Source organism: Podarcis vaucheri, assembly GCF_965113315.1.
Source record: "Podarcis vaucheri genome assembly, chromosome: 15".
NCBI classification, from domain to species: domain Eukaryota; kingdom Metazoa; phylum Chordata; class Lepidosauria; order Squamata; family Lacertidae; genus Podarcis; species Podarcis vaucheri.
The window spans coordinates 10796618-10823842 of record NC_138753.1 but is presented as its reverse complement, the minus strand read 5'-3'; the positions used below and the strand labels follow the sequence as shown (position 1 = coordinate 10823842).

Below are 27225 nucleotides of genomic sequence, written 5' to 3'. Positions count from 1 at the left end.
CTAATGCAGACCCTGATGGTGTCTCTATCTGCCTGCCTTGCTATCAAGCAAACTTTTAAACAACCTTGTGTTCCAAATAAACCTTGGGCTCTCACCGTTTTAGGTGTTTTTTTAAAAGACCATTGGGTTCCATTAAACATTAAGTTTAAGTCACTTGATGGTACGCCTCTTGCACTGATGAAATGTTGTTGAGTCAGATTGTAGTGCAACAGATTGCGCAACAGGAATCAGCAGGCGTGCAGCAAGCTTCCTCTAGCATAACTGTTTGCTTTTTGCTCTATAAGTTGTTCAGAGAATATTGTTGCTAGTGGCAGCTGTAGAACTTCATATAGATGTTGTTAACTGCCTTCCAACATCAGATGGGATATCTGCATTGATCATTACAGGAGTGAACGGTGTGTGTGTGGGTGTGTGTGGGTGTGTGTGGGTGTGTGTGTGAAGGGAAACCTGGGAAAAGACCATGAGTGTAATCATCAAATTGTTGCTAATGAACAGGCTAGCATAGGTGTGAACCAATGGCATGTAGTCAGTAGGGCAACTAGGCTACTCCCCTAAATGTTACCGGTATATATAGTAATTTGGGACACGGGTGGTGCTGTGGGTTAAACCACAGAGCCTAGGACTTGCTGATCAGAAGGTCGGCGGTTCAAATCCCCGCGATGGGGTGAGCTCCCGTTGCTCAGTCCCTGCTCCTGCCAACCTAGCAGTTCGAAAGCACGTCAAAGTGCAAGTAGATAAATAGGTATCGCTCCGGCAGGGAGGTAAACGGCATTTCCGTGTGCTGCTCTGGTTCGCCAAAAGTGGCTTAGTCATGCTGGCCACATGACCCGGAAGCTGTACGCCGGCTCCCTCGGCCAGTAAAGCGAGATGAGTGCCACAACCCCAGAGTCAGTCACGACTGGACCGGTCAGGGGTTCCTTTACCTTTACTTTGCATTATGAGATATTTTGAGAGTTGCTTGTTAGCCTGTGAAGTTGTCCACCTTCCTTTCTCCCTTTTGGATGCTTGTGATCATGAATACTTGCTATGCATCAGAGACAGTTGATGTGATGATAGCCAAATGTTGTGGGCTACAACTCCCACCATTCCTGACTTCTGGTCATGCTGAGAGTTGGGGGCTGATGGAAGCTGAAGCCCATGTCTGGAGATGGGAGGCTATGTTTGCTTTTATCTAGCTATTAGGGGGATATCAATGGAAGTTGTACTTCAGAAACCCTGAAGGAGACCCCATAGACTACCTGTGCTATATAGGATTTTGCACACTAAAGATCTGTAAGGCAATCTTGACTTTGAGCTTTTCAACCATAACAGACTCTCCCCCATAAAAAAAGTTTTCACTTAGCTTTCTTTTTAGAGGAAGTTATTTCAGAAACCACCAATATCCAATATTGGATGCTTGCTTTAATACTTTCTGCTTTTAATGTGTGGCTTTTCCGCCCTGAGTTAGTAGCTCCTAGAATTAGGGCTTTGCTTTGTTTATAAAGTACCACTTTTTGATTTAATAATGCGCTCTGTTTATCTGCATGTGGAGAAATGGCCCCCTTGTGGTTAGGAAACCAGCTGTTTAAAATATAGATTTGTCCAGGGCTGAGATGGTTTATGTCCCTCTTTCCATCTTCTCCCTCCACAGAGTGTCACAAAGAGTTAGGAAGCTAAACCCATACTGCCCATTTACTGTCTATCCCAAATGACAGCTGAACAAATTCAAGAAGGAAACAACAGAGGGGTATTATGTTCTTGGAAGGATTTGCACTCTAGGGAGCCAGTTTTCAGAGCAGAACTTGGCTGAAGGATGAAAAACACGTTGCTTTATTACCATAATTGATGGAGGCGGTTGCGTGTTTGCATTTCAGCAGAGGCTCCTGCAATGTCGGCAAGCAAAGCTCATAGATTTTGCCTTCATGTGGCATTTCCAGCACACTTGGAGCCTGTAATCTCATTTCCCATGCTGGGGGAGCAAAGCGTCTTTGAGTGCTGTGCTGGAGGTGCTTATTATAACTTGGTATTAATCTCCTTTTAAAAATTGCAGTTCCCAGAGATGGCAAAATGGGATGTCTGGGAAGCTCAACAGTAGAGGACATGTTCTGCATGCAAAAGGGGCTCAAGATCGACCCCAGGCTTTTGCCGTTTAAGGATTTCAGCCAGCGTGGTTGGGAAAGACTGACCATTTGGCAGGGTAGACAATGCTGAGTTAGTGGGAGCAGTCCTCTGACTTGAGTCACGTCCATACCACACATTTAAAGCACATAGCGTCCCCCAAAGACTACTGTGAGCTGTTGTTTACCCCCTCAAAACTACAATCCCAAACACCACCTTTTGCACTGTTAAGTGGACAATTCAAGAAGGTTCCAGCCAGTGAATGATTATATTTGTGCAGTTACAACAACAAAATCTGCTGATCCTATTCTTCTGTACTGTAATCTGTATACTGATTGTAGTTCCACCACCCGCAAAGGCACACTCAGTTCCAGATTTATGTATAAGCTAAACAAGCTATAGCTGAGGGCCCTACTATCTTGCCCCCCCCAAAAAAAAACTAAAAGGAAAAAAACCTTGTCAGTTCAACAATTACCGTATTTTTTGCTCTATGACTCACTTTTTCCCTCCTAAAAAGTAAGGGGAAATGTGTGTGAGTCTTATGGAGCAACTGCAGGCTGTGCAGCTATCCCAAAAGCCAGAACAGCAAGAGGGATTGCTGCTTTCACTGTGCAGCGATCCCTCTTGCTGTTCTGGCTTCTGAGATTCAGAATATTTTTTTTCTTGTTTTCCTCCTCCAAAAACTAGGTGCGTCTTGTGGTCTGGTGCATCTTATAGAGCAAAAAATACGGTACTTTGATAAAATACATATTTTGTTATGTGCAAATGGCTTTAGATACCTATTAGGTCCATAAATTACCATATAGCATACATTCAACACAAAAAAACCAGCAACAATTTGTTGTTGGCAAAGGACAGCTGGACATATAAAGGGCCCCATTACCTTCGGCAGCTTAGGGCCTCATCAAACCTAAATCTGGCCCTGGTTTAGATTCCGCCCTGGTCACCAATAACTACAGAGTGGAGCCATAATTGTTGTTATGGCGTTAATACCCCAGCTTTTCTCCAAGGGGTTCAAAGTGAAACACTGTAGAAGAGAGTTATTGCCCCCATATCCCACTTGTGGGCTTTCTGTAGTAATCTGCTTGATCTCTGTTGAAACAGGAAGCTGGGGCAGATCCAACAGTGCTCTTTATACTGAGGTGGGGACAAAGCCAACTAAATCCCACTCACACTAGGCCCATTGAAGCGAGTGGATCTCATTTAGTTGTGCCCTTTCATTTCAGTGGGTCTACTCTGAGTAGGACTAACAACGGGCACAGCTCTTTGTCTCTAGAAACAGAAAAACGAGTTCCCCGTGAGAGCAGTCGATGGGGTTTTATTTACCATGTCCCGTTGCATGGTTTTCTTCCATTATTTAGAGACTGCGGCCGAAGAAAATTCAGCTGTTTTTAATAAAGTCTGATTTGCTCGTTGAGCAATGCCTGGCGCTGCCAGCCAGGTTCCCAATTACTGGGGTTTTCCATAATACAAGGCCTCCGATCCTGCTGAGGCCTGGTGCAAGGGGGTGCGGACGGGGGCTGAGGTCAATGCAGACTTTCCTGATCCGTAATGAATGTTTACCCAAAACGACAAGCGTAAAATGGAATCTTTGTACGGGCTGCCAACCCCCTTCTCATCGCTACACCTCCCCATTTTTACAGAGCTAATTTGAGCAAAACCAATACGGAGCTTTCCCTCAACATGTCTTCACCAATTTCAGCAGCCAAGATAAGTCACGAGCCTCTGGTAAGGTGACAGGTGGAAGGCCACGCTCCAAGTTTGCCCTCTGGGAAAGGAGCTTGGAAGCCTACACAAGCAAAACCTTTGTTAAAAGAACTTTAATAAATGGGCAGAGAAATAGCCTGTCTCCAGCATCCAATACCCATATAATCTGGTAAAAAGAACCAACGCTGCCGTTCTTACCCCCAGTCAAGTCCTGTTTGATGCTGTGACGCTCTTAAGTTGCTCCTTAATGTTGCAGTTTGGGACTGCAGTTGAGAATTCTGATGACAGCGGGAGTGGAAATTGCCAATGTTCACTTATTCATACCAGAAATCCAGAAATTTGCACCAGAAATGCAAATATAGCTGGCTTTCCCAGTAGTTGTTGCTTTCGGTTTGCAAAGAAAAAAAAAAGATTATGTTTCCCTGCCCGCCATTTGTATTGAAATGATTGGGATGGAATAACGCAAAGACAATGTAGTTTTTGTACATAACAGCGTAAGTTATGTATTTTTGCTGCAGCAGACAGTGCAATGAATAATGTGGTTTTTGTTGGGAGGTGAAGTGCAGTGGAATGGAAGCAGTGCTGCATGCAACATAGTTGAGCAGAATGAAAAATGGTGCCTTCTAACAGATCCCCCTGCACCAGGCCCTATTGGAGCAAATAGATTTATAATAAATTATAAGTTGTTTCATCATTACCTCAAAGAAGGAAAGCTTTTTTTAAAAAAATGTTTGAAAGATTGGAGTCTATGCTTTACATTCCTATTCAAGAATCAGACAAATATCTGGCATTTGAGAGACATCTAACATCCAGGTGATAGTGGAACACTCTGTGTGTCAGGGAGTTCCACTGGAATATCTTTGTCCCTTTTTTTGTGGGGATGGAGGGAGAAAGTTTCTTCACGGGAGATTTCTAACAGGAAGGCATAACTCTCTAATTATTGTGATCTCTCCCCTTCCCTTCCCTTCAATATTACAATTTTTATTTCTGGAAAGGTGGTTCTTGATGTCACTATGTTCTGGTTGTTGCCCTCTGTGATCACACCCAGGGAAGTGGGATGCCAGAAGATTCAGGGCAGGCAAAATAAAGTCCTTCTTCACACAGCACATCACCTGTGGAAATCAGTCCCACAAGAGGCAGTAATGGCCACTGGCGTGGATGGCTGTAAAAGAGGATTAGACAAAGTCATGGAGGATAAGGTTATCCATGGCTGCTAGCCAAGATCACAATGTTCTACCTCCACTGTTGGAGGCAGTGGTGCTTTTGAATGACGATTGCTGGAAACCGCAGGAGGGAAGAGTGCTCTTGTGTTTGAGTCCTGCTTCTGGGCAGCGTTCAAAATTAGTCAGGCGCCAGTTGAATTTTGCACCTGGCTGTTGGCAACATGCAACCAAGAGAAGATGCCTGGGCACCAGGATGGTGCCTAACATCTCCACCATGTGGAGGTGCATGCCAGGGGATTCATGGATCTTGTCTGTTTACACACACTAACATCCTTTAGAATTTTAGCCATGGTATTTTATCTGCACGATCAGAACGAATTTCAGAAACCCAAAAGTTTTATTGAAAAATACCACTGACCCCCAAATGGCAACTGGACATTCTCTTTTGGCGACTGTAACCCTGATTTAAGGAGTCATTTGGTGCCTAGCTTATATATCCAAGTTTCTAACACTTCTTCTGGGCTTCCCACAGTTGACCACTATGATAACAAGATGCTGAGACTAGAGGGGATACAGGCCTGATCCATCAGATATTTCTTCCGTTCTCTTTCCCCTCCAGCTACCTTTCTCTGCAGCATCCCCTTCTTCTATCTCTTAGACCCCTATTCTTTTCTTTCTCTGCAATCCTAAACACACCTACATGGGAATGAAGCTCATTGGACACACAGTCAGATTTATTTCTGAGTAAACTAACATTGGTAAAAGCAAACAAACAGATAAATAGGGAAATCCAGGAATCCTGACAATTTTCATTTTTAGCTGCGTGCTTTCCGTTGTGGGTCTAAGAGTAGGTGTGTTTTTTTGTGGTGATGGTGGGGGAATTAAATCCAGGAAATCGCTCTGAGGGAGGAACAGGTTGCCAGCCCCCTCTCAGCTCCAGTTCTTTGATTAAATTCAGATCTGGCCACATCATCCTCAAGACATCCAGAGAGCCAATTGTGGACATCTCCTTCCTTTTGGCTCTAAGTGACCTGGACAGACCAAATTGCACTAACCCCCTTTGGTGAAAACAGTGTTACAGGGCAAATCTGGCCATTTTTGTTTCTCTCTCTTACTCGTTTTCCCAGTTCAATTTCGCAGATTTCCATAGCATTTCGAGAATTACTTTATTTAGAGAAGTCCTACTGAAAACCCATCAACATTTTAGTGCAGATTTTGCTTAATATGTTCATTTTTGCGAGCAGTTTTCCCTACCATAACATGCATTTTGTATGTTATTTTCACAAATACAGGCATTCTTATCCACAGTTTATTCTAAGTTTGCACATTTTGTACACATTGCTTGGTTTGAGAATTGCCTTGCAAAGCTCAGAGAAGTGTGAATTTTGCATTTCAGTTAGCGTGTTGCTTTCAGGAAGTGCACATCAGGGAGCTTTGCCTTTAAATTCAAACCAAATCAATTTTCTCCCCCATCCCTACAGCAGATCTCTTTCCACTCAGCTTTACAGTTCTTCATTTCCCTCCTCTTTCCTTCCACTTCCCTTCCACACCAAAATTGAACTGTTTGTGAGTGTTCTATTGCTACCAACTTCATTTCCCTTGGGGGAGAGAACATAACCTCAGTGCCACTAGTTGAATGCAGGTAGCAGAAGACTCGTTTCAAGATGTGCTAGAAACCCTGGCTTCAGTTTATGATTTCTTTCGTCACATAATTTGGCATGGTGTAACCTTAACCCTCTTTTGTGTCATCTCTTCCTGTTTCCAGATACTGATATAGGAGCTGGCATACTAACGGAAAATGAGGACCAAGATGCCAGGGCGTTGGCAGTCCCCAAAATATCGGGATTAGAACGGAGTCAAGAGAAGAGCCAGGAGGGCGGGAGAGATCTGCTGCTTGACCCTGTCGCAGCTAAAGAGCTTTCTCCTCAGGTTTCTCAGGCTTGGACCCTGCCTCATTTGGAACCTGCTTCAGAGGCACATTCTCCTAGTCCTGCTGCCATCCAGCCAAAGGAGCCTCATCACCCATCGCAACCTGAAGCCCCCCAGAGACTGCAGGCCTCGGGAGAGGTTCAGCACTCCACCGGCCCCCCGACTCCCACACAGCGCCTGCCAAGGCCGCCCTCTCCTGGGCAGCCTGCCCGTCAAAACCTGCCATCTGCCCAGCTCCGCCCTCCCTCCCGCAGCCTCGCCCAGCAGTTGTCGGCATATAACAGCAGCAGCTTAAGCCTCAACAGTCTGAGGTGAGTCCTCTTGGGGTGCATTTTCCAAGCACCTGCTGTTGTTGAAGGTGCTACCTAGAGCAACAGAGGGTGGTCCATTAGGGCAAATGGGGCACTGCCCCACCAACCCAAGGGAGCCTCATAACTGCAAGGAGATTTGAACCCAAATCTCCCAGGTCCTAGTCCAACACTCTAACCACTGCACCACTCTGGCTTCCCAGAGCCCTTCTGCTCAGGGGCAGTTCTATAAATTAAGCAGGTAAATTAATATGGGGAAAACAAAACGTCACTTCGACATATTCTCCTTGAAGGTTGTGTTTGTTTTATTCTGGGTTTTTAAAAATGTTTCAATGAGCTTTGAGATGTCTTCTTTAAACTATAAAGTGGTATGGAAATGAAAGCAACAATAACAAATTTAACTGGAGATGGGTGTGCCTAGACATTCCATTGTGGTGACTGCATCCCAGATTTAAGGTGCCATTTGGCCATTAGCTTATACACCTGAGCTTCTAACACTGAATTGACACCCACTACTATTGATCTGGAGTACTGTGTCTAGGTTTGTGTGGTTTTCTTTAAGAAGAGTATAGACAAAATGAAATAAATTCAGTCAGGAATACTGAAGGAGCTGGGCATTATTAGAGAGGAGAAGGTTGAGGGTGTGGAGCGGGTGATAGCGCTGTCCAGGGACTGTCACAAAGAGAGGGCAAAGCCTTGTTCTCTGCTGCTGGTCTAGAGGAGAGGATGAGATCCAATGGGTTCAAGTTACAGGAGAGTAGATTTGGGAGGAATTGATTGACAGCAAGAGTAGTCTGACAGTGGAGCCAGCTACTGGGGTGAGGCATGAGGGGAGCACTGCCACACTGGAGGACTTCAAGAAGAGGCTGGGCAGCTCTCTGTTGGAAGAGGCCCACACACATCGGCTTGGGCTCCATGCCAGAAGAAACATTGGATATAAATGTATGAATGAAGAAAGCCTAGCTCAGGCCCAGAAACCTTCCTTTCTACCTGTGATCCTGGAAATAGTCTGTGAGTCAGAGTGGACTATGCAAGGTTAGATAGGCTGCTGGCCTGGTAGATGGAAGATCTGCTTCTTTTCCAGACTCCTCCATCCTGGTGCAGCTGACCAGATAATAGAGCCACATTGCATCATCATTCCCAGAGAAAAAGATTAGGCCATCTATTGCTTTGGGGCAGGTGGGACAAGGAAGAGTAAGACTTGGTTGCACTTCATGGTACCATGTTGGGTTAGATGGTTCTCTGTTTTCTTCTTGCTTGGTGATTCTTGAACCTTCCAGGAGCTCTGTTTCCTAACATTCCCTCTCCACCTCTTTTTTATTTCCACCAACAGCAGCAGCAGAAGCAGCACTCCTGCCAAGACTCAGCCCCCTCCGCATATAGGCCACCACCCCTCAGCATCCCCTTTCCCCCTTTCTTTGCCAAGCCACAGCCCGCTCAATACCTTTACCCCCACCCTCCAACCTCCTGCGCACGCCCATCACCCCAATATGTTTGCCCCTCCCACGGCATTGCCCCCTCCTCCTCCTCTGACGTCAGGGACATTGCAAGTTCCAGGTCATCCTGCTGGAAGTGCTTACTCAGGTAAGAATGTGCATATACTTAGATACTTTATGCAATGGGGCTACATAGCTCAACTGGTAAAGAATGAGAATCTTAAATCTCAGTGTCGTGAGTTTGAGCCCCAGGTTGGGCAAAAAATTCCTTCACTGCAGGGTTTGGTCTAGATGGCATTTGTGGTGTCTTCCAACTCTGCAGTTCTACGATTCTATACATACATACATACATACATACATACATACATACATATATACATACATAAAAGGTAAAGGTAAAGGCACCCCTGACCATTAGGTTCAGTCGTGACCGACTCTGGGGTTGCGGCGCTCATCTCGCTTTACTGGCCAAGGGGGGCGACGTTTGTCCGCAGACAGTTTTTCCAGTTCATGTGGCCAGCATGACTAAGCCGCTTCTGGCAAACCAGAGCAGCACACGGAAATGCCGTTTACCTTCCCGCCGGAGCAGTACCTATTTATATACTTGCAGTTTGATGTGCTTTCGAACTGCTAGGTTGGTAGGAGTTGAGACCGAGCAATGGGAGCTCACCCCGTTGCGGGGATTCGAACCGCCGACCTTCTGATCAGCAAGTCCTAGGCTCTGTGGTTTAACCCACAGCGCCACCCACGTCCCACACATACATACATACATATATACATACATACACATAAATACACACAGGGTTAGCACATTCTGGAAGAGAGGGAGAGAGAGGGGGATGGAAGGGAATTAGAGAGATGAGTTGGGGGGCTGAGTAAGAGGGGAAGGAAGGAGGAACCCATCTCAGCAATGGAAGCTGATTCATAAGGATGAATGGAGTTCCATCACCAAATTACGAGTCTCCCCACAGCCTGCTGCCACCTGCCTGCTTCCTTACTTACAAACAACCAACCCAGTGTGTGGTCCTGGCTGTCTGCATCCTCCTAAGTCTCAGTGTTGTCCTTGGAGAACTCAGCAGAGAGGATGAAGATGGAGAGAAACCTGGAATTAGTTGGTTCTGCCTGCCATTGGCTTCGGCTACAGTTACTGATGATCCTACCAGTCCAGATGGGCAGCAGCTTATTCTGCTTATTCTGGCTGGAAGATCTTAGGCTTCTACGGGGGCAAAAAACCCAAGAATCGATCTGACAAGCCAGAAGTCTGTCCACACCCACAATACGTATCCTTCTTAAATTTGGGTTTGGACATATTTCATGCAAGCAGGTTGTACCAAATTCCAGTAGGAGAATTTAAAGCAGAAAAGCAAGCTATTCTGTTCTTCTTCTAGCATGGGGTTTCCCAAACTTGGGTCTCAGGCTGTTTGGGGACTACAATTCCCATCATCCCTGACCATTGGTCCTGCTAGCTAGGGATGGTGGGAGTTGTAGTCCAAAAACAGCTGGAGATGCAAGTTTGGGAAACTCTACTCTGGCACAAGGCTGAGGAATCTGTGGCCCTCCAGATGTTGCTGTCCAACAAACTTCATGACCATTGCCCATGCCGGTGGCTGCTGTTTCATGTGGGAGTCTGTCAGTACATAGAGGGCCATAGGTTCCCCATCCTCATGCTGGCACTAATGGAGGAACAGAGATGAAGGGAAACACCCATCTATTAACAAAGATCAATTGCACATTGTGGAAGTGTGATTTTAAAAAAGGAAGAAGGAAAGACTGAGCGGTATTTAAATGAGAAGGATAAAAGCTCATGTTGCCATTGTCTTGGTTTTCAGAGCAAGATCTTCTCCGCCAGGAGCTGAACACCCGATTTCTGGCTTCGCAGAGTGCCGACCGCGGCGCCTCGCTGGGCCCACCGCCTTACCTGAGGACGGAGTTCCACCAGCATCAGCACCAGCACCAGCACACCCACCAACATACGCACCAGCACACTTTCACGCCTTTCCCCCACGCCATCCCGCCCACCGCCATCATGCCAACACCAGCACCTCCCATGGTGCGTACCCCAGGCAGAAATGTGAGGATAAGTAGAGCACAACTCTCTTTGGATCTTTTTCTTTCCTATTGCAAAATAGTGATAAAATTGTGACAGTGGGGGGAGATGTCTGGGTGAAGGAAGAGATTCTGGGAGGAAGGAAGCATGCTCCTCCCGCCTTGTGACTCGGGGAATTCGGAAAGTGAGAATTCTGGGAAGTTCTGTGTCAGAATGTAGAGGCTCCCATGCATGTGCCCCCCTTGCCCCTTGTTTGCAAAAAAAATGTAATTGCTTTCTGTGTTTTGGCATGGAAGGCAGTACAGTAGTGCCCCGCAAGACGAATGCCTCGCAATACAAAAAACTCGCTAGACGAAAGGTTTTTCCGTTCGCGATTTGCCTCGCAAGACGAATTTCCCCTATGGGCTTGCTTCGCAAGACGAAAACGTCTCGCGACTTTTTTTCTTTGACTAAAAACAAAGACATGTTTTGTTTATAAAGTTAATTTATTTTCCCTTAAATTTTTGAACTGCTCTTTACAGTATGTGTGACTTTAAAGAGCAGTTAATAAACTGTTGTTGTACCAAATTTGGCTTTGTTTGGACTTTTTTTGACCATAGGAACGCATTAATTGATTTTCAATGCATTCCTATGGGATTTCGTGCTTCGCAAGACGAAAAATTCGCTAGATGACAAAAATTGCGGAACGAATTAATTTCGTCTTGCGGGGCACCACTGTACAGTACTGCCAATGTGGCACAGTGTGAGCGACATCAGCTCAGAGGGTTGATGGCCATCTGGTCGATTGGCATCCGAGTCTTACTTCAAACTGGCAGTAGGACAGTGTCCTCTGCTAAACTCAAAGGCAACAGAAACACTTAGCGGGTGCAAGGCAGGCTGCCCCCCTCCCCCACCGCATTTACTGGTTGGTGCCTACTGATAGAATTTATTAGAGCTCTGAAGATGTTTCAGAACACAGGTCCCTTCGTTCTGGACCAATCTTAAACTCTTGAGGAAGGACCGTGGAGCAGAGGTAGAACATAATAAACTTCACAGGTTCAATCCCTGGCATCTTCCAGTTCCCCACTCCTTTGGCATCTTCCCACCATGCCAAGCTCCACACCATGTTGGAGACACCATGCTCTAGCTGCAGTGAAAAAGTAAGCAGTGAACTTGCAGAACAGGAAGCTTTCAATTAAAAGCACAGTAACTCTGCCATGTGTTGATTATTTCACGCTGCTGTTCCACACTGGACATTGTGATTGCATTTTACTACCAAAATAAAAGGTCAGAAATCAGGCTTGGGGGAAGGGGAGGATGAGAAGAAAAGATTGATATACAGCCATTCGGTAATGGCATGTGCATTCTTCCAAAAAGGTGAATGAGGAAATGATGATATTTCAGAGGGTGGTGGGACTAATGTGGAATGAACCTCAGCCTGCTGGTATCACTGCTCTGTTTGCCTAAATAAAGAGGTGGAAAAGAGGTATATGGGCCTCAGGAACCCATGGCCTTTCCCCCTCTGATAGCAAGCTCAAGTGGCGAGTGTTGGAGGACATGGAGTCCAAGTGGACTCACTGAGAAACACGAAGGAGCTGTCAGTTTGCTCAGGGAACTGCAGAGTTTGTGTACAGACACACACACACACTGGAGTAAAAAAAAAGATGCAGGCAAATGGGTGACAGATTGGAAACAAAAACATTAAATGGGAAAATGGAACAGGGTGGGAAGAGGGCCCAGGGAAAATGTCCTCCTTGCAGAGAATGGCTGACTGGAACACTGGTCAGGAGCAGTCCTGTTATATAGGGAATATATTGTAGTATTATCTTGTTGGTCCCAATCATTCTACTTAATTTGCACCTGGAATTTTTGTTATCCAAATTGCTCCTGATCTCTTCCTGCTCTCACTGCTGTCCATACTTTCATCTCTGAACACCTGCCATTTTTAAGTATATCCTCCCCTTTCCCCACATCTCCATCGATTGCCAGTTTTTTCACCAGTTCCCAACCATTGACTGAATCAAAGAAATGTATGCCCCATTAGAAAGACAACATAATGAGTCTGTGTTTTGATCCTTTTTGCAGTTTGACAAATACCCTACAAAAGTTGACCCTTTCTACCGACACAGTGTGAGTTCTTCTTACTGCCTTCAAATGTATTAATTGCTTCTTTTCCCATTGGTGGGCTGAGATCACCACTCAGATCAGTGGCAGAACATCCCATTTTCTGTTTCCCTCCTTCCCCCTTTCTGTCCATCACTCTAAAATGTCCATCATCAATATTGTCATTTGCTTTAGCTTTCTGTCTTGTGAAAGATGTGATATCTCTTAAAAAGAAAAAGCAAACTCTGAAGCTATGCCTAAATCTAGTTCTTTAATTGGGGACTGGATACTACAAAGGTTCCGATATTCTCTCTGCTGTTTCTGTCTTCTCTGCTCATTTCAATGGCACAAGCAGATCTTTGTGACCATTTCTCTAGCTTCCAATGTGGTAATGAAGATATATGAAGTCCTGGGTTGATGAGGGATTTTTTTGCATTTGAATGAGAAACTACCTAATTCACACTTCTTCAACTTATATGTAAACCAAAACACAGTCTTACCTTTGAAATTCACAATTCTCTGAATTTTGCAATGCAGTTTTCCAACAAAGCAACATGTACAAGAACACATATAATATGGGGAAAGTATTATAAAAAGGTCTGTATTACTGAAAATAGCATACAAAATGGATTTTAATGGGGGTAAGTTGCATGTAAAAATGTCAAAACTGCATGCAAAAAAAATGTTTCTTTAGGAGAAAAACACTAAAATATTGGTTTCAAATAGCATTTTTGGTAATTTTAAAAAATGCAAAGTGCTATGAAAGATTTGTTAAATTTATATGGCCTCCCATTAGAAAAAATATCTGGGCAGCATGCAAAACTTCATAAAGAAAAATACAAAATGCAATAATGAAAACTAACAAAATAAAGTTAACAACAGCAAAACCTTCCTTCTTAGAAAGACCACATAAAAATATTTTCAGCTTACCTTAACACCACACTGAAACAGCAAAGACCTAGGGTTGATTTTCTGTAGGAATGTCCTTGCCCTGATATGAAGGTGAAAAGGTAAAGGACCCCTGGACGGTTAAGTCCAGTCAAAGGCGACTATGGGGTTGCAGCACTCATCTCGCTTCCAGGCCAAGAGAGCCGGCATTTGTCCACAGACAACTTTCCGGGTCATGCAGCCAGCATGACTAAACCGCTTCTGGCACAACAGACCACTGTGACAGACACTAGAGCACATGGAAATGCTGTTTACCTTCCCACCACAGTGGTACCTATTTATCTACTTGCGCTGGCATGCTTTTGAACTGCTAGGTTGGCAGGAGCTGGGATAGAGCAACTGGAGCTCACCCTGTTGTGGGGATTCGAACCGCCACCCTTTAGACCACAACACCACCAAGCCCCAAATAAATTGATTCATTCAGCCCATATGATCTCCCTTCACTCAGAGGAGTAGAGCACCTCCAGGTTCATGCAAGATCCTTGTGCAGGCCTGAAGAGGCACAGCTATCTACCTTGGGGCCTTTGTGCCAAAGGAACCTTAAGGAATTGACAGCACCCTGAAAGCCAAGCTTTATGGTTGATCCAAATGGTTATACACCCTCCCTTTCTCCAATACGTGAGAAATCACAGAAAGAATCCAAATGAGTGTTAGGTCATTTGTGTTTCTCTTTCATTGCCTCAGATGTATCTAACCTGATGGCTTGTTCCATTTCAACGGTTAACAGAGGTTAAAAGCCAGAAGATTAAAGCACTTGAAACTTTTAACTGGCATATTATTAAAAATGCATTAACCAGTGGATTTCACTTAATGGGCCAGATCAAAAGGTATTATGGTCTAAATTTGTAGGCAAAGTAGAATTGCTCTTTTTTCTTCCTTTCTTAAAACACTTGTCGGGGTTTTTACCTTCAGTTTGGAATGTGCTTTCTTAACACAAGATGCTGAAAGTGTGATTCGGGGAACTGTTTGGCATCTGTATTTTTAACTATGGTTATTATGTTATTTCATTTTAAAAATGCTATTCCCCCCCTTTTGCTGCATAATTTAAATTTATTAAATTTGCAGTCCGCCCTTCCTCCCAAAGGAGCCCAGGGTGGCAAATGTCAAAATATTAAAACAATATTTAAAAATCATGTTGAGAACAATTAAAAACATTTTTTTTTAAAGTTAGGAACAATCTACAAAATGAGACCATTTTAAAATGTGGTTAATAATAATAATAATAATAATAATAATAATAATAATAATAATTACCACACCCATCTGGCTGGGTTTCCCCAGCCACTCTAGGCGGCTCCCAACAGAATTAAGAGCACATCAAACATTTAAAACTTTCCTAAACAGGGCTGCCTTCAGATGTCTTCTAAAAGTCAGATTGTTGTTTATTTCCTTGACATCTGATGGGAGGGCGTTCCCTGTAACCGCACTTCTTGCAGTGAGGGAACCACCAAAAGGCCCTCGGAGCTGGACCTGTCCAGGCTGAATGCTGGGGGTGGAGAAGCTCTTTCAAGTATTACTAATGTACCCTGAAATGTGGCTTAAAATAAATAATTAAAAGTAAAAGTAAACCTCAAATAAAAGGTCGTCTACCGGGAAAACTAAAAACCTGCTAAACCATTAAAGTCTTTGTCAGCCAGTGGAAGGCAATCGTAGTGGTGGGACCAAGCTTCACAGGGCAAGGAATCTGGCCACAACTGGAGGGTCACAGTATCTCCATTCCTGCTTCAGAGAGAGAGAGAGAGAGAGAGAGAGAGAGAGAGAGAGGTGATGAGGATTTTAAAGGATTAACCTAGCTACTGACAGTACCTTAAATGGCAGGTGGAAACATGTTCCCACGAGGAGACGTTCCAGTTTTTGGGAGAAGACTCCTCAGGAGTCAAGGTCTCCTCACAAATAAAGTCCTCTTCATGATGACGCCTCTCTTTTGATGACAGAAGATGGAGTTCAGCTGCACCCTAGGTGTGCTTCTGGCAGTTCCAGTTCAGCAGCCTCAGCACCAGGCTGGAAAAGCTGTTGGGATGTATTTGTATGTCCCTTGCATCAAACTTTCTGCTTGCCTGCCTGCCATTCAACTTTTCTCTTGTCTGAGCCCTCAACTGAACCCCAGTTTGCCTGGGATGGGATCTTGGACTGGCTTTGGCTGTTGGTGCTTCCTGAACCTACAGAAGCTGTGTTACTTAAAAGTTGTCCTGCAACTTGGGACCCAGCTAAGATGGGACATTGATAGCTCTCTACTTTTGTTGACAAGATGGGAATCCAAGCCTTCAGCAGTGGCAGTTCCAAGACACTCTGAAAGGTCTCCATCCTTTCCCACCATCTATATGTTAACAACCAGCATACAATGAAATTTCTAACTTCCCTTCGTTTTTGTGAACTGGCATGTTAATACAGAACAGTAAGCGTTATGGATGCTAGAGTCTTTAACATGCTCATTTTCAGTATTAAAAAGTGATTGCAACCCAAGACGCTTGCCTGCCTAATGGGTTCTTGAGAGCTCCACTATTCAGTATCATCTAATCTTGGAAACTTTTTCTGCGCCATTGGAAGTTCACGTTGAAGCTAAACAGAATTAAAAGACGGCAATGATCTATGAAAGGAGTGGGGAGAGGAACTGGGTCAGGTGGTTCAGTGAAAGCCTTAAAATTATTGCATTTTCTTAATGATGTTAATTGCAGAGAGAGAGAGAGAGAGATGCTTCAGTGTGCTCAGGTGCACCTCATGGAACAATACAATGAAACACACTATTGTGCTTTTTTAGATCTTTGGCTCAGGCAGGCATCATGAGCCAGTGGAATACGTACATTTGCACAGGAATTGCACTGAGATTTTGTAGAAAAAGGCCTCATCTGTTGGCCAAAGGCTTTTCCCAAGCCAAACTGCTGTAGGGCAATTCAGGAAAATTGATGAAGGGGCGCAAGGGCTCTGGGATGCTGCCAGAGCCCTTGCACTGCCTTCTCACAGCTGGGTAAGCTCATGACTGCAGCTTTGCACAGGTATGGGGAGGGGGAATAAGTAAATGGAAAATGAGTTTGCTCTGCTCTCCATTTATTTATCCCACCCCACCCCACCCCACCCCCATGCAAAGCTGCAATTGGGTAAGTAAAATAAGCATAAGATGCAAACTACCTGTGTGTGTGTGATTTGTGTGTGTGTGTGTGTGTGTGTGTGTGATATTTGTATGGGTGGGCGGGAGGTTGTGCCCTCTGGCTGCACCCACTTTTGTTTTGACCACACTACTATTGGCATGCATCCCGCATTGGATTCTGTTAACGTCCTAACCATGCCTTGTGGTGAATGTTGGGTAGGGCCACCACTCAGTGGTTGAACACATAATTTGCATGCAGAAGGTCCCAGGCTGAATCTCTAGCATCTCCAGACAGAACTGGGAAAGACTTCGGTGTGAGACCCAGGAGCTCAATGGAGCCAAGGGTTTCACCAGAAAAGGGCAATCGAAATGATCAAGGGGATGGAGCAACTGCCCTCTGAGGAAAGGTTACAACATTAGGGTTGTCTGAATTTACAGAAAGTACTAAGAGGAGTAAGAGGAGACATGATAGAAGCTTATAAAATTATGCTCTCTCAGAACCTTAGAACTCACGGACCATGAAATAAAGTTGGAAGACTCAAACCAGATAACAAATTCCTTCTTCACACAGTTGAGCTGTGGAATCTGCACCCACAAGAGTCAGGGGTGACCCCCAACTTTGATGGTTTTGAAAGAGGATTAGACCATGCTATCTGTGGCTATGTTCTACCTCCACTGTTGAAGGCTGAATTCCAGTTGCTGGAAACCACAGAGGGGGAAAGTGCTGTTGCACTCAGGTCATTCTTGCTTATCCCAGAGGCATTTTATTGGCCACTGTGAGAAATGGCCTGAACCAGCAGGCTTTTCTTACAGTCTCATGACTCAATATTAAGGCAGCTTCCTTTGTTCCTGTTCTTTAACTGCTACAACTAATGCAATTGACAATGAGATCACGTTTCTGCTCCAGTACCTTCCCATTGCATCCTCTCTTTTTTCTGTAATGCAGTATTATAATACAGTATAATAATAACCCTCATTATAAAAATCCATTCTGAGACAGCTCTCTACCCCTTACGCTTTCAAATAATCTGTTCTTTCCACACAAATCTGTTCATCCTGTCGTCTAACATTTTGTGAATGTCCATTATATCCCTTATTCATTGCTGTTGTCAGATGCCTTTGTCTTTTTCCTAGGCTTATCGCCACCTCCTTTACCAAGTACCCAACATCAGTGGTCCAGCATTGATTTTTATGCAGTTGGATCACTGACTGATTAACAGCAGCAATCATGTGAACTGCATAATTCATAAACTGCTTCTGTGTCTCTTTTGCTTTCTTCTGAGTTGAAATTGCATGACGTGCAATTAGAAAATGTGTGTGGGGTCCTTTGATGATGTTATCCTCCCTTTGTCACAGTTATTCCACTCGTACCCTCCTGCTGTATCAGGGATCCCACCAATGATTCCTCCAACTGGTCCTTTTGGCTCACTACAAGGGGCGTTTCAACCCAAGGTAAATTGTAAATATGTTTTTTGTATGTTGTGTAGGCTCTTTCCTATTATGGACATGTGTCTTGTGGCTTTGTGGTCTCTTGCAGTCCCAGGTGTATTCGTGAGGAGCAGCACTTTTATTTGTCTTGGGCCTGCAAGGGGAACCTGCAACCCTCTAGATCAGCAGTTCTTAACCTGTGGGTCCCCAGATGTTGTTGGACTACAACTCCCATCATCCCTGAGCTCTGGCCTTGCTAGCTAGGGGTGATGGGAGTTGTAGTCCAACAACATCTGAGGACTCACAGGTTGAGAATCACTGCTCTAGATGCTGCAGGGCTTCAACTCTCATCATCCTTCACTGTTGGCTATGCAGGCTGAGGCTGTTGGGAGCTGTAGTCCAGCTGTAGCCTGGGGGTCCAAATGTCCCCTATCTTTGGTTTTGGAGATGGCTCTGCTGGGAGAGATGAATGAGTCATTTCCTCCCTAGGTCAATGTGGGGCACAAAATCCCAGAGTTTCCTTTGAGATTGATTGGGACTGAAACTCTCTTGGGGATGATGGGCAAATCAGTTGAAAAGAGCTCTGCATGTGTTCCCTTGATTCACTCTCATTTACTGAGGTGGCAGGGGAGGCAGGGGTTGGGTGGAGAGGTATGTTGATGCTGGCTTTCCGGTAGGCTTCCAGGTGCTGGTTCTTGCTTTTAAAGCCCTATATCAGAGGTGTGGTGTAGTACCTCGGGTCCTTACTGGACTGCAGTCACCATAATCCCTAGCCATTAGCTATGTTGGCTGGGGATGGTGGGACTTGGTTTCCAGGAACATCTGGATAATCACAGGTTCTCCACTGATTGGCAAAGTCTCAATAAACATACCGTGGAAAGTCTACACTTCTTGGTGATGTTGGCCCAGTTAGAAAAACTATTGGGCTGTTTTGCCATTACATTTTCAATGTGATCACTGATTGACTAGCTAGCTTTGCACAGAAGAACCAAAATCTGGTAGAGTGGGGGCATACTTTGGGCTGAAGCAGTGGCCTAGAATTAGCAGTAAACAAAATTAGGCAGTAAAACTTCCCTGGGGGCATTTTAGGAGCCCTGAAAAAGCATCTTTTCATCTGAAAATGTTCACTTATGAACATTTGATGCAATCTTCCATTCTTTCATTTTATATCTTGCCTTTCTTCTATCATGGAACTCAAGGTATTCAGGGATGTTCTAAACTGTTTGTTTCTGCTCTTTTATACCAGGTATTGTATTTCTCAGCTCAGGGGTAGACTGACGTCAGTCTTATGCATTCTGCTTAAGGAACTGCAATCCTCATTGTCCACCAGTGTATTTTAAATTTAATCTTTTGAGGCTCGATGTTGAGCTGTGTTTGTCCAATCTGAAAACTATCCCCGCTCCACCACTCAAGCTTCTTAAATATGTAGATTGTGGTTCATTAGCAAAGGTCCTCATATGTATGATAATTAGGCTATTAAGAATCCATTTGAGCTTAACCAGCTACTAGTATGTGGCTGCGTGCATTTGTATGGTTGTTGTTTTTTAAATGTTGTGTGGGGCTCTTCGCAAGTCAGGCTTTTTACATTCACATGACTACATTATAAATCTCTATTCTAGAAAGACGGTTTTGGTGATTCTTACTTTGTGAATGGAGACATCTGCCTCTACTGATGTCAAAATCAACAGTTTGGGATTGATGGATTATGTGTTCCATCTGTTTCAAACCCTTATCCACATTCTCAGTCAGATTGCCAAGACCTTCAGCCATTTTCTGGGAGAGGACAGTTGGCATCTTGTTGGGCACTGTGATAACAGGATGCCAGGCTAGATGGGCCTTTGGTCTGATCCAGCAGGGCTCGTGGTCTTATGTTCCCCTTTCATTGGCTTTCTATATGCCTCAACGTTCTGCTGTTTCCCAACACTTGAAATTATTTCAGTACCCACAACTACAGCCAGCTGTCTGGATACGAGCTGCTTCCCCTTCTCTCTGACCCCTTTTATTGGTGCAAACCCAAATTGTTCACTGTTCAAGCTGCTGTCCCTCACACTGTCCCTCTCTAGCTTGGATTTTTATCCCAGCAATATTCCATTTGACTCCCCTTTCCCAACCCCCACCTCCAGCTTGGCATTCCCTCCCTTCTCACCTGCTTCTCACCTGCACTATCAGTGAGCCTGTATTTTTTATTATGCTCCTTGCCTCTGTGTGAATGGAAGGCCATCAGCTCTGGTTGGAATCCACTTCCCATCCTGCCGAATGGCTATAGGGTTGCCATACGTCTGGGCAATTTGTATGGGATACCCTGAATACCACATCCGCAAGCAGTGTCCAAGCAGAATTTGGTGAAATGTCCGGGAAAATCCATAAGTATGGCAGCCCATGTTGGCTGTTTTGTTTTTTGCCAATTTTCCTCAGAAAAAGCTAAGAAATGTTCAATTTCTTTGCGATTTTGCAAAAGAAAGCTCCACAAAAAACCCTAGCATAGGAGGTACTGTGGTAGGTAATGCTGGAAGTTGTGGTCCAGGAGATGCTGTCAGAAGCTACACTCAGAGTGCTTCCAGGGGACTCCTAGTGGTTCAAGGGTATATTTACTTTCGGACCTGGAAAATAAATAAGCAAGGCACAGTGTGAATAGTTTTGAGGGGTGTGTGTGTTGCAGTGGGTATTCTGCAGCATGCATTATCACCTCAACAGAGGGAGGATGCTTGTCCCTTTGCAGAAGCCACACCTGAGAATTGAAAACCTGTGAACACAACATAGTTTGTCAGGTTAGAAAAGAAGAAACTGATAGAAGACACGTGTGCATCTTATTAGCTTGCTTTGTGCAATAGTGAGAGAGTGATGGGTTTTTCGCCAGTTAAGGCTGTTCAATGACATCTTGTAACACGCAAAAAGAACAGATTTGAATACTCACAAATATAACAGGAAAACATGGTGAAACTTAGAGAGCCAAGATCTCATTTTCTAAAGCTAAACAGATCTATGACTCATTTAACCTAAGACCGTCTTTAACCTAGGACAGAAATTATGACTCTGTGTGCACCAAGGCAAGGCACTCTGGAAATGACATTTCTGAGTACATGAAACTGTAGTCCAAAGGTTTGGAACCTTGACCCTCCAGATTTTTCAGGACTCCAACTCCCATCATTCCTGATCATTGTCCATACTGGCAGAGGCTGATGGGAGTTGTAGTCCCTATATCTGGAGTGCACCACGTTTCCATCTCTGCTGTTACTAAATGAATAGATGGATAAATACTCTTCAGTTCCTTTCTTTTTTTTATGGAGACTCTCACTTACTGCCTAACTAATTCTTTTGAGGTCTTCTAAAAGTTTAAAAGTTTGCACATAAATTTACACTGCCGTTGTTTCTGTGTATGTGACATTTGTAGACTTCGAATCCCATTGATGTTGCAGCGAGACCTGGAGCTGTTCCACACACCCTACTGCAGAAAGATCCCAGGGTAAGTTCTAAAATGTTACAGCCTCTTCAAACCAAGGGCCATTCAACCATTGAATGATGAATGAAGCTGAGGTGGTTATCCTAACTCCACCTTTTATTGCTATTTGTAAGGTAAAGGGACCCCTGACCATTAGGTCCAGTCGTGGCCGATTCTGGGGTTGCGGCGCTCATCTCGCTTTATTGGCCGAGGGAGCCGGCGTTTGTCCGCAGACAGCTTCCGGGTCATGTGGCCAGCATGACTAAGCCACTTCTGGTGAACCAGAGCAGCGCACGGAAACGCTGTTTACCTTCCCGCCAGAGTGGTACCTATTTATCTACTTGCACTTTGACGTGCTTTTGAACTGCTAGGTTGGCAGGAGCAGGGACCGAGCAACGGGAGCTCACCCTGTCATGGGGATTCGAACCGCTGACCTTCTGATCCTAGGCTCTGTGGGTTAACCCACAGCGCCACCCGCATCCCTTATTTGATCTGAGCTTAAATTGAGAAAGTGTGGAATTTGGAAAACATAAAGCACAGGGTCTAACTTTCATGATCCTTAAGTGGACTGGCTGTGAGTGGGAGTGCACAGGGTGTGACAGATAACCTGAGGGTGCCAGAGAGCATAAGACTATAGTATCAGGACCACAGATAGTTCCAAGCAGACAAGGTGTTGTGATTACATCTAGAGCTCAGCCGAGGTGTTTCATTGCTCTTGGACCAGACTTCACCTCCAAGACTCCACCCACATCCAGAATAGCAGAAAGGCTTAAAGGTGTAGACTTCTGACCTAGAGGCTTTTACATCTCAGCCTTCTGCATTTCTTTCAAAGGTTTTGCAGGCTTTGAAAAGCATAATGCTCTTGGGAGACTGTTTCTTATGGGTTTCTGCCTCCAGGGGTTTCTGCTTTAGGGAGAGGGTCAAGGTTGACACACTTCAGCTCAGGTTCAGTGTTGAGGCCTGGGTTTAGGTTCAGCACTTCCACAGTTGACACTTTTTGTCCTCCAGATGTCTTCAAGTCAGGGTCAGGATGATGATGTTAGCCATCCTCGATGTGGAGCACCTGGCCATGTATGGTCTTGGGAAGACTCATTGACACCTCTAATTAAATGACGTTTCAGGTAGCAGGGTTAGAAAAGGCCTCTTCTTGTGACCCAAGAGGAGCCTTCCCATTCAGCATGGGTTCGAATGGATTTGAGGGGGTGGGAAGGGAGTCGAAAAGTATTTTTGTATGAATCCTTTTTATCCACATTTGTTCCAGTGTGAAAATCTGCACCACAGAGCAACCAGTCTATACCAGTCTGTATCATTTGACTTGCTTTTTTATAATTGGGTGACTCGGAGCTGGTTTTAAAAGAGGAGGGGTATGTGCAGTCCAGCATTAACCAGAGTGGAGTCTTCCAGGTGTTGCTGAGTGACGTCTCCTATAATGGTCAAAGATGTTGGAAGTTGAGGTCCAACAAAATTGTGGTTCACTCAAACTCCTATCAGACCCCTCATAATGTTCAGGAATGATGGAAGTTATGGTCCAACAAAACGGGGGAAGGGGGTTTGCTCCTCCTGTTGTAATAGTTACTGAATTTTTTTCTGTTAGCAATTGTGTGTGGAAAAGTAAGCCTCTTCCAAAATACTGCCCTCCTCTATATCTTTCAAAAGGTCCATCAAAAGGTCACTTAAAAAAAATTACTGCATTGTTTCCTATTTTACAGTGCTAAATTGAGTGAATTAGCAGGCAAACTCCAGGTCAGAATGCCTCTTGGGGGCCATGTTTGGTAGGTTGTCAACACTTGGAAGCATAAATCCTGCAGAGCAGAGCGGGGGAATCTGTGTCCTCCAGATTTTGTTGGCGCAGAGATGGAAAGGAGTGAACGTGGGAGTAAATTTACCCTTAAGATCAGGTATGGGGGACCTGCAGCCCTCCAGATGTTGCAGAACTACAACTCCCATCAACCTCTATGACCAGGGATGATGGGAGCAGCAATTCTGCAACATCTGGAGAGTAAGAACCTCCCCACACCTGGTCAAGATGAAGCAACATGCCTGCTAAGACTTTGAAAGAGACTACAAATGAAATGAAAATGCTAATATTTTAATTTCCACTCTCCCAAGTGAAGCAATGCAAATTAGATGAGCAACTGTTTGAGTGGCAAGGTTTCCTTTATTGACTTTCCCTCTTTCTTTCTCTTTGCAGTTGACAGATCCCTTCAGACCTATGCTGAGGGTAAGAAGGCCACTAAGTCTTGGTTGACCTCTGTCTGTCTGTCTTTCCCATCATTCCTGACCGCTGGTCCTGCTAGCTAGGGGTGATGGGAGTTGTAGTCCAAAACCCTGCCCTAGGTGCTGGGGGGTGACTATTGCCTTCATATCTTGCTTTTTGGCTTCCAAGAGGCATCCCGTTGGCCACTGTGAAAAGCAATATGTAGGGCTAGATAGGCTTTTGGTCAAATCTGGTAGGACTCGTATTACGTCCAGCTTAGCCTCATAAGGACAGAGGTTGCATGTAGGAGATGAGAGTGAAACTTGGAATAAAGAGAGCTGCTTGATTATTAGGCCATTTTGAAGGTTGTATATCCAGTTGGAAAGAACTGATGACATACATACATACAAATATGCATATGCAATTTTATTTGTATGCCACGTTTCCATTGTTAAAACCATTCTCAAGGTGGCTTACAACATGAAAAAATGCATAGTTACAATGTAACAAATGTAGTCAGAAATAATAAATAAAGCATCCAAAAATACACAATCAAATTGAACCATTTCCACAAAAATCACAATAAGATCTAAAGATTAAATATACAAAAAAAATATCAATACCAGCAACAACCCCCTTCAAACAATACCCCAATCCAAGGGTCTGTTCAGCAGCCTCAGCTTTTATAGATGGAGTCAGTCAGGAACCTGCCCTCCCAGGTGGGAAAAGACCTGCAAGACAGGGAGCAGGTCTTCCAGGACTCATAACTAAGATTATGAGAACTTGAGCTTGCCTTTCTCAAGGGTACACTGAGTAGAATTGCAATGTCAGAAGATGGAACATGAATGTATCACCTTTCTGGAAAAGGCCGAAATGTGCAGATGCACCCCATTCACAAAATTCACATTTTTGCCAGGTCCTTATAAAACTGTGCTTATTGCATTCCCACAACAAAATGTTTAACTACTGAAGACTTGGATTTTAGTGTATTTTTGGTCTCTGTGGCAGCCGCCCAGAGTGGCTGGGGAACAAATAAATTATTATTATTATTATTATTATTATTATTATTATTATTATTATTGGAGCATGATGTGTGCAGTCAAACATTTGCCACATTGATACGGTAAAGTCGTCTCACTGGGACTTTGACTTGAGTGTATGTGGAACGCCATTTAGGATAGGGTTCCCTCTTATAAAGCAAACATGAGATGAATGCAGCCATAGAAGCACCAATCATATGCAGCATTCGGACCCATGGGAAAGTGAATTTACTGTGTCATGTAGGGGCATAATATAATTAACCTCACTAAGTAGCCAGATTCCACTTTCCCACTTACCAATAAATCAGTAAGAGCTTCACAACAGGGATCTACTGTAGACCAGTGGCACTTCAGATGTGGTTGAACTTTGATCCTCATCGTCATTGACCATTGCTAGCTGGACCTAATGAGAGCTGGAATCCCACAACAGCTGGAGGCTACAGATTTCTCATTCCTGGTTTGCAGAGTACCACTCTATGCTCACTTCTAATGTCTGAATTGTCTCCTTCACCAGCTCAGTCTGTTTCATTATTTTCTTAGTGCATGGCTTTGAAAGTGCTTGACATAGTGCAACTGAAGCAAAGCAGGTCATGGTCTGGCCAGGGCTTGGATTGGATGAGAGATTTTACAACCATGAGAGATTTTACAACCATGAGATTTTTACCATTTTAAGATTCATAATGGAAGAAAGGCAGGGCATTTAATGTAAAAAGTAATGGCTGTTAAATGAGAAGAGGCTCAGATCTTACTGTTATGGCTAAGTGGTGTCATTTTCATAGCCTCTTGTGTTTTTGCTTCTTTTACAGAAACCAGGAAAATGGTGCGCTATGCATGTCCATATTGCTTGGCAAATATACCATCATCAACAGAAAGTGAAAGTGAGTCCCTTTGGGCAAGTGAAACCTTCCTAAGGGAATACAAATGAGCATGTTTAGGGGGAGGGACCAAAGCTACACAGCCAGAGCATGTGTTTTGTATAGTAAGGTGCAATGTCCAGTCCTTGGCATCTTAGTTTAGAAAGATCACATAGCAGATGATGGAGAAGACCCTTTGCTTCCCAACAGCCACTGCTAGTTAGAGCAGAGCTAGGTAGTCTGACCTAGTCTAAGGTAGCTCTTTATGTTCCCCTGTATTTTGCTCATTATTGATTTATTTATTAAAAATATGTGTATGCTACTATTAAAAAAAAATTAATCAAAGCAGTTTACCTCAAACATACATACAATAAAAGCCGTGTAAAAAATTAAAATCAAAGATCAACTCTTACCCATAGATATTTTCTTAATTCCACGCATAAACTTGGTGGCATAGAAAAGTTTTCAGCAGATGTTTCAAAACTAAAACCAAAGCTATCTGCTTAATCTCTGTTGGCAGAACATTCCACTGGGCTGGGCCAATGTCTTGTTCATGATTGTGGTTTGTTTCCTGTTTGTTTTTCCTATTACAGAAACAGATGCAATCAGATCCCCATAAACTGGATTTTGGCCTGAAACCTGAATTTCTGAGTCGGCCACCAGGTCCTAGTCTCTTTGGGGCCATCCACCATCCCCATGACTTAGCTCGGCCCTCCACTCTCTTCTCTGCAGCCAGTGAGTATGCATATCAATGATCCACTATTGAAGAACATAGTACAAGCCTGCTGGATCAGGCCAAAGACCCACCTAGTTCTGCATCTTGTGGTGGCCAAGCTGATGCCTGTGAGGACCCAGTCACAAGAGCCCTCGGCCATCATGCAGTTTCCAGCAACTGGTATTCAGAAGCATTGCTGCCTCTAACAGTGGAGGCAGAAGATAGCCATCATGGCTAGTAGCCTTTGTTAGTCTTGTCCTCCACGAATTTGTCTAATCCTATTTTAAAGCCGTCCAAGTTGGTAGCTGTCACTGCCTCCTTTGGGAGCAAACTCCATATGTGCTGTGTGATGAAATAAAAGGTGGAAAAGGCAAGTAAGGAATGTGGCCAGTCTTCTCAGAGCAATTCTGAAGGAAAACCGAAAGGACTCCTGACTATGAGTCCTTGGGGATGCCTGAAGCTGTCTTCGTCAGGAAGGATCAGGCTGGAATTTCAGGACCCTGGATAGCTCCAAACAGGCAAATCTTTCCAATGATTCACTGCTCCCCTCCACTTCCAATTGGAATCAAGTGTGGATGAGAGTGGGCCCACACCCATAGTTGCACCCTTTCTGCAGAGCCTCACCACGCTCTACGTGTGGGGAGCTGAATGTTTGCCGCAATGAGCGTTCCAAACTTGTGCAGACTCCCCATGCAATTTCAGAACCATGCATAACCATGGCTTAAAAGCTGGTTATCCCAAGGATCTACA

General features: G+C 44.4%; 1 protein-coding gene across 6 annotated transcripts in view; it reads left to right on the top strand.

Moving 5' to 3' along the window:
- Window positions 1-27225, top strand: part of AUTS2 (activator of transcription and developmental regulator AUTS2) — a 679139-nt gene that overhangs the window by 640249 nt on the left and 11665 nt on the right. For 3 of the 6 annotated variants that reach the window (XM_082201188.1, XM_082201184.1, XM_082201189.1), the window contains 9 exons: window positions 6733-7207; window positions 8538-8788; window positions 10470-10711; window positions 12752-12796; window positions 18159-18254; window positions 21622-21693; window positions 23861-23890; window positions 25713-25784; window positions 26354-26495. In XM_082201188.1, coding sequence (XP_082057314.1) covers window positions 6733-7207; window positions 8538-8788; window positions 10470-10711; window positions 12752-12796; window positions 18159-18254; window positions 21622-21693; window positions 23861-23890; window positions 25713-25784; window positions 26354-26495 — 1425 coding nt within the window. The remainder of the gene's footprint in view (window positions 1-6732; window positions 7208-8537; window positions 8789-10469; window positions 10712-12751; window positions 12797-18158; window positions 18255-21621; window positions 21694-23860; window positions 23891-25712; window positions 25785-26353; window positions 26496-27225) is intronic. The other 3 variants (XM_082201185.1, XM_082201187.1, XM_082201186.1) reach the window with 3 other exon arrangements.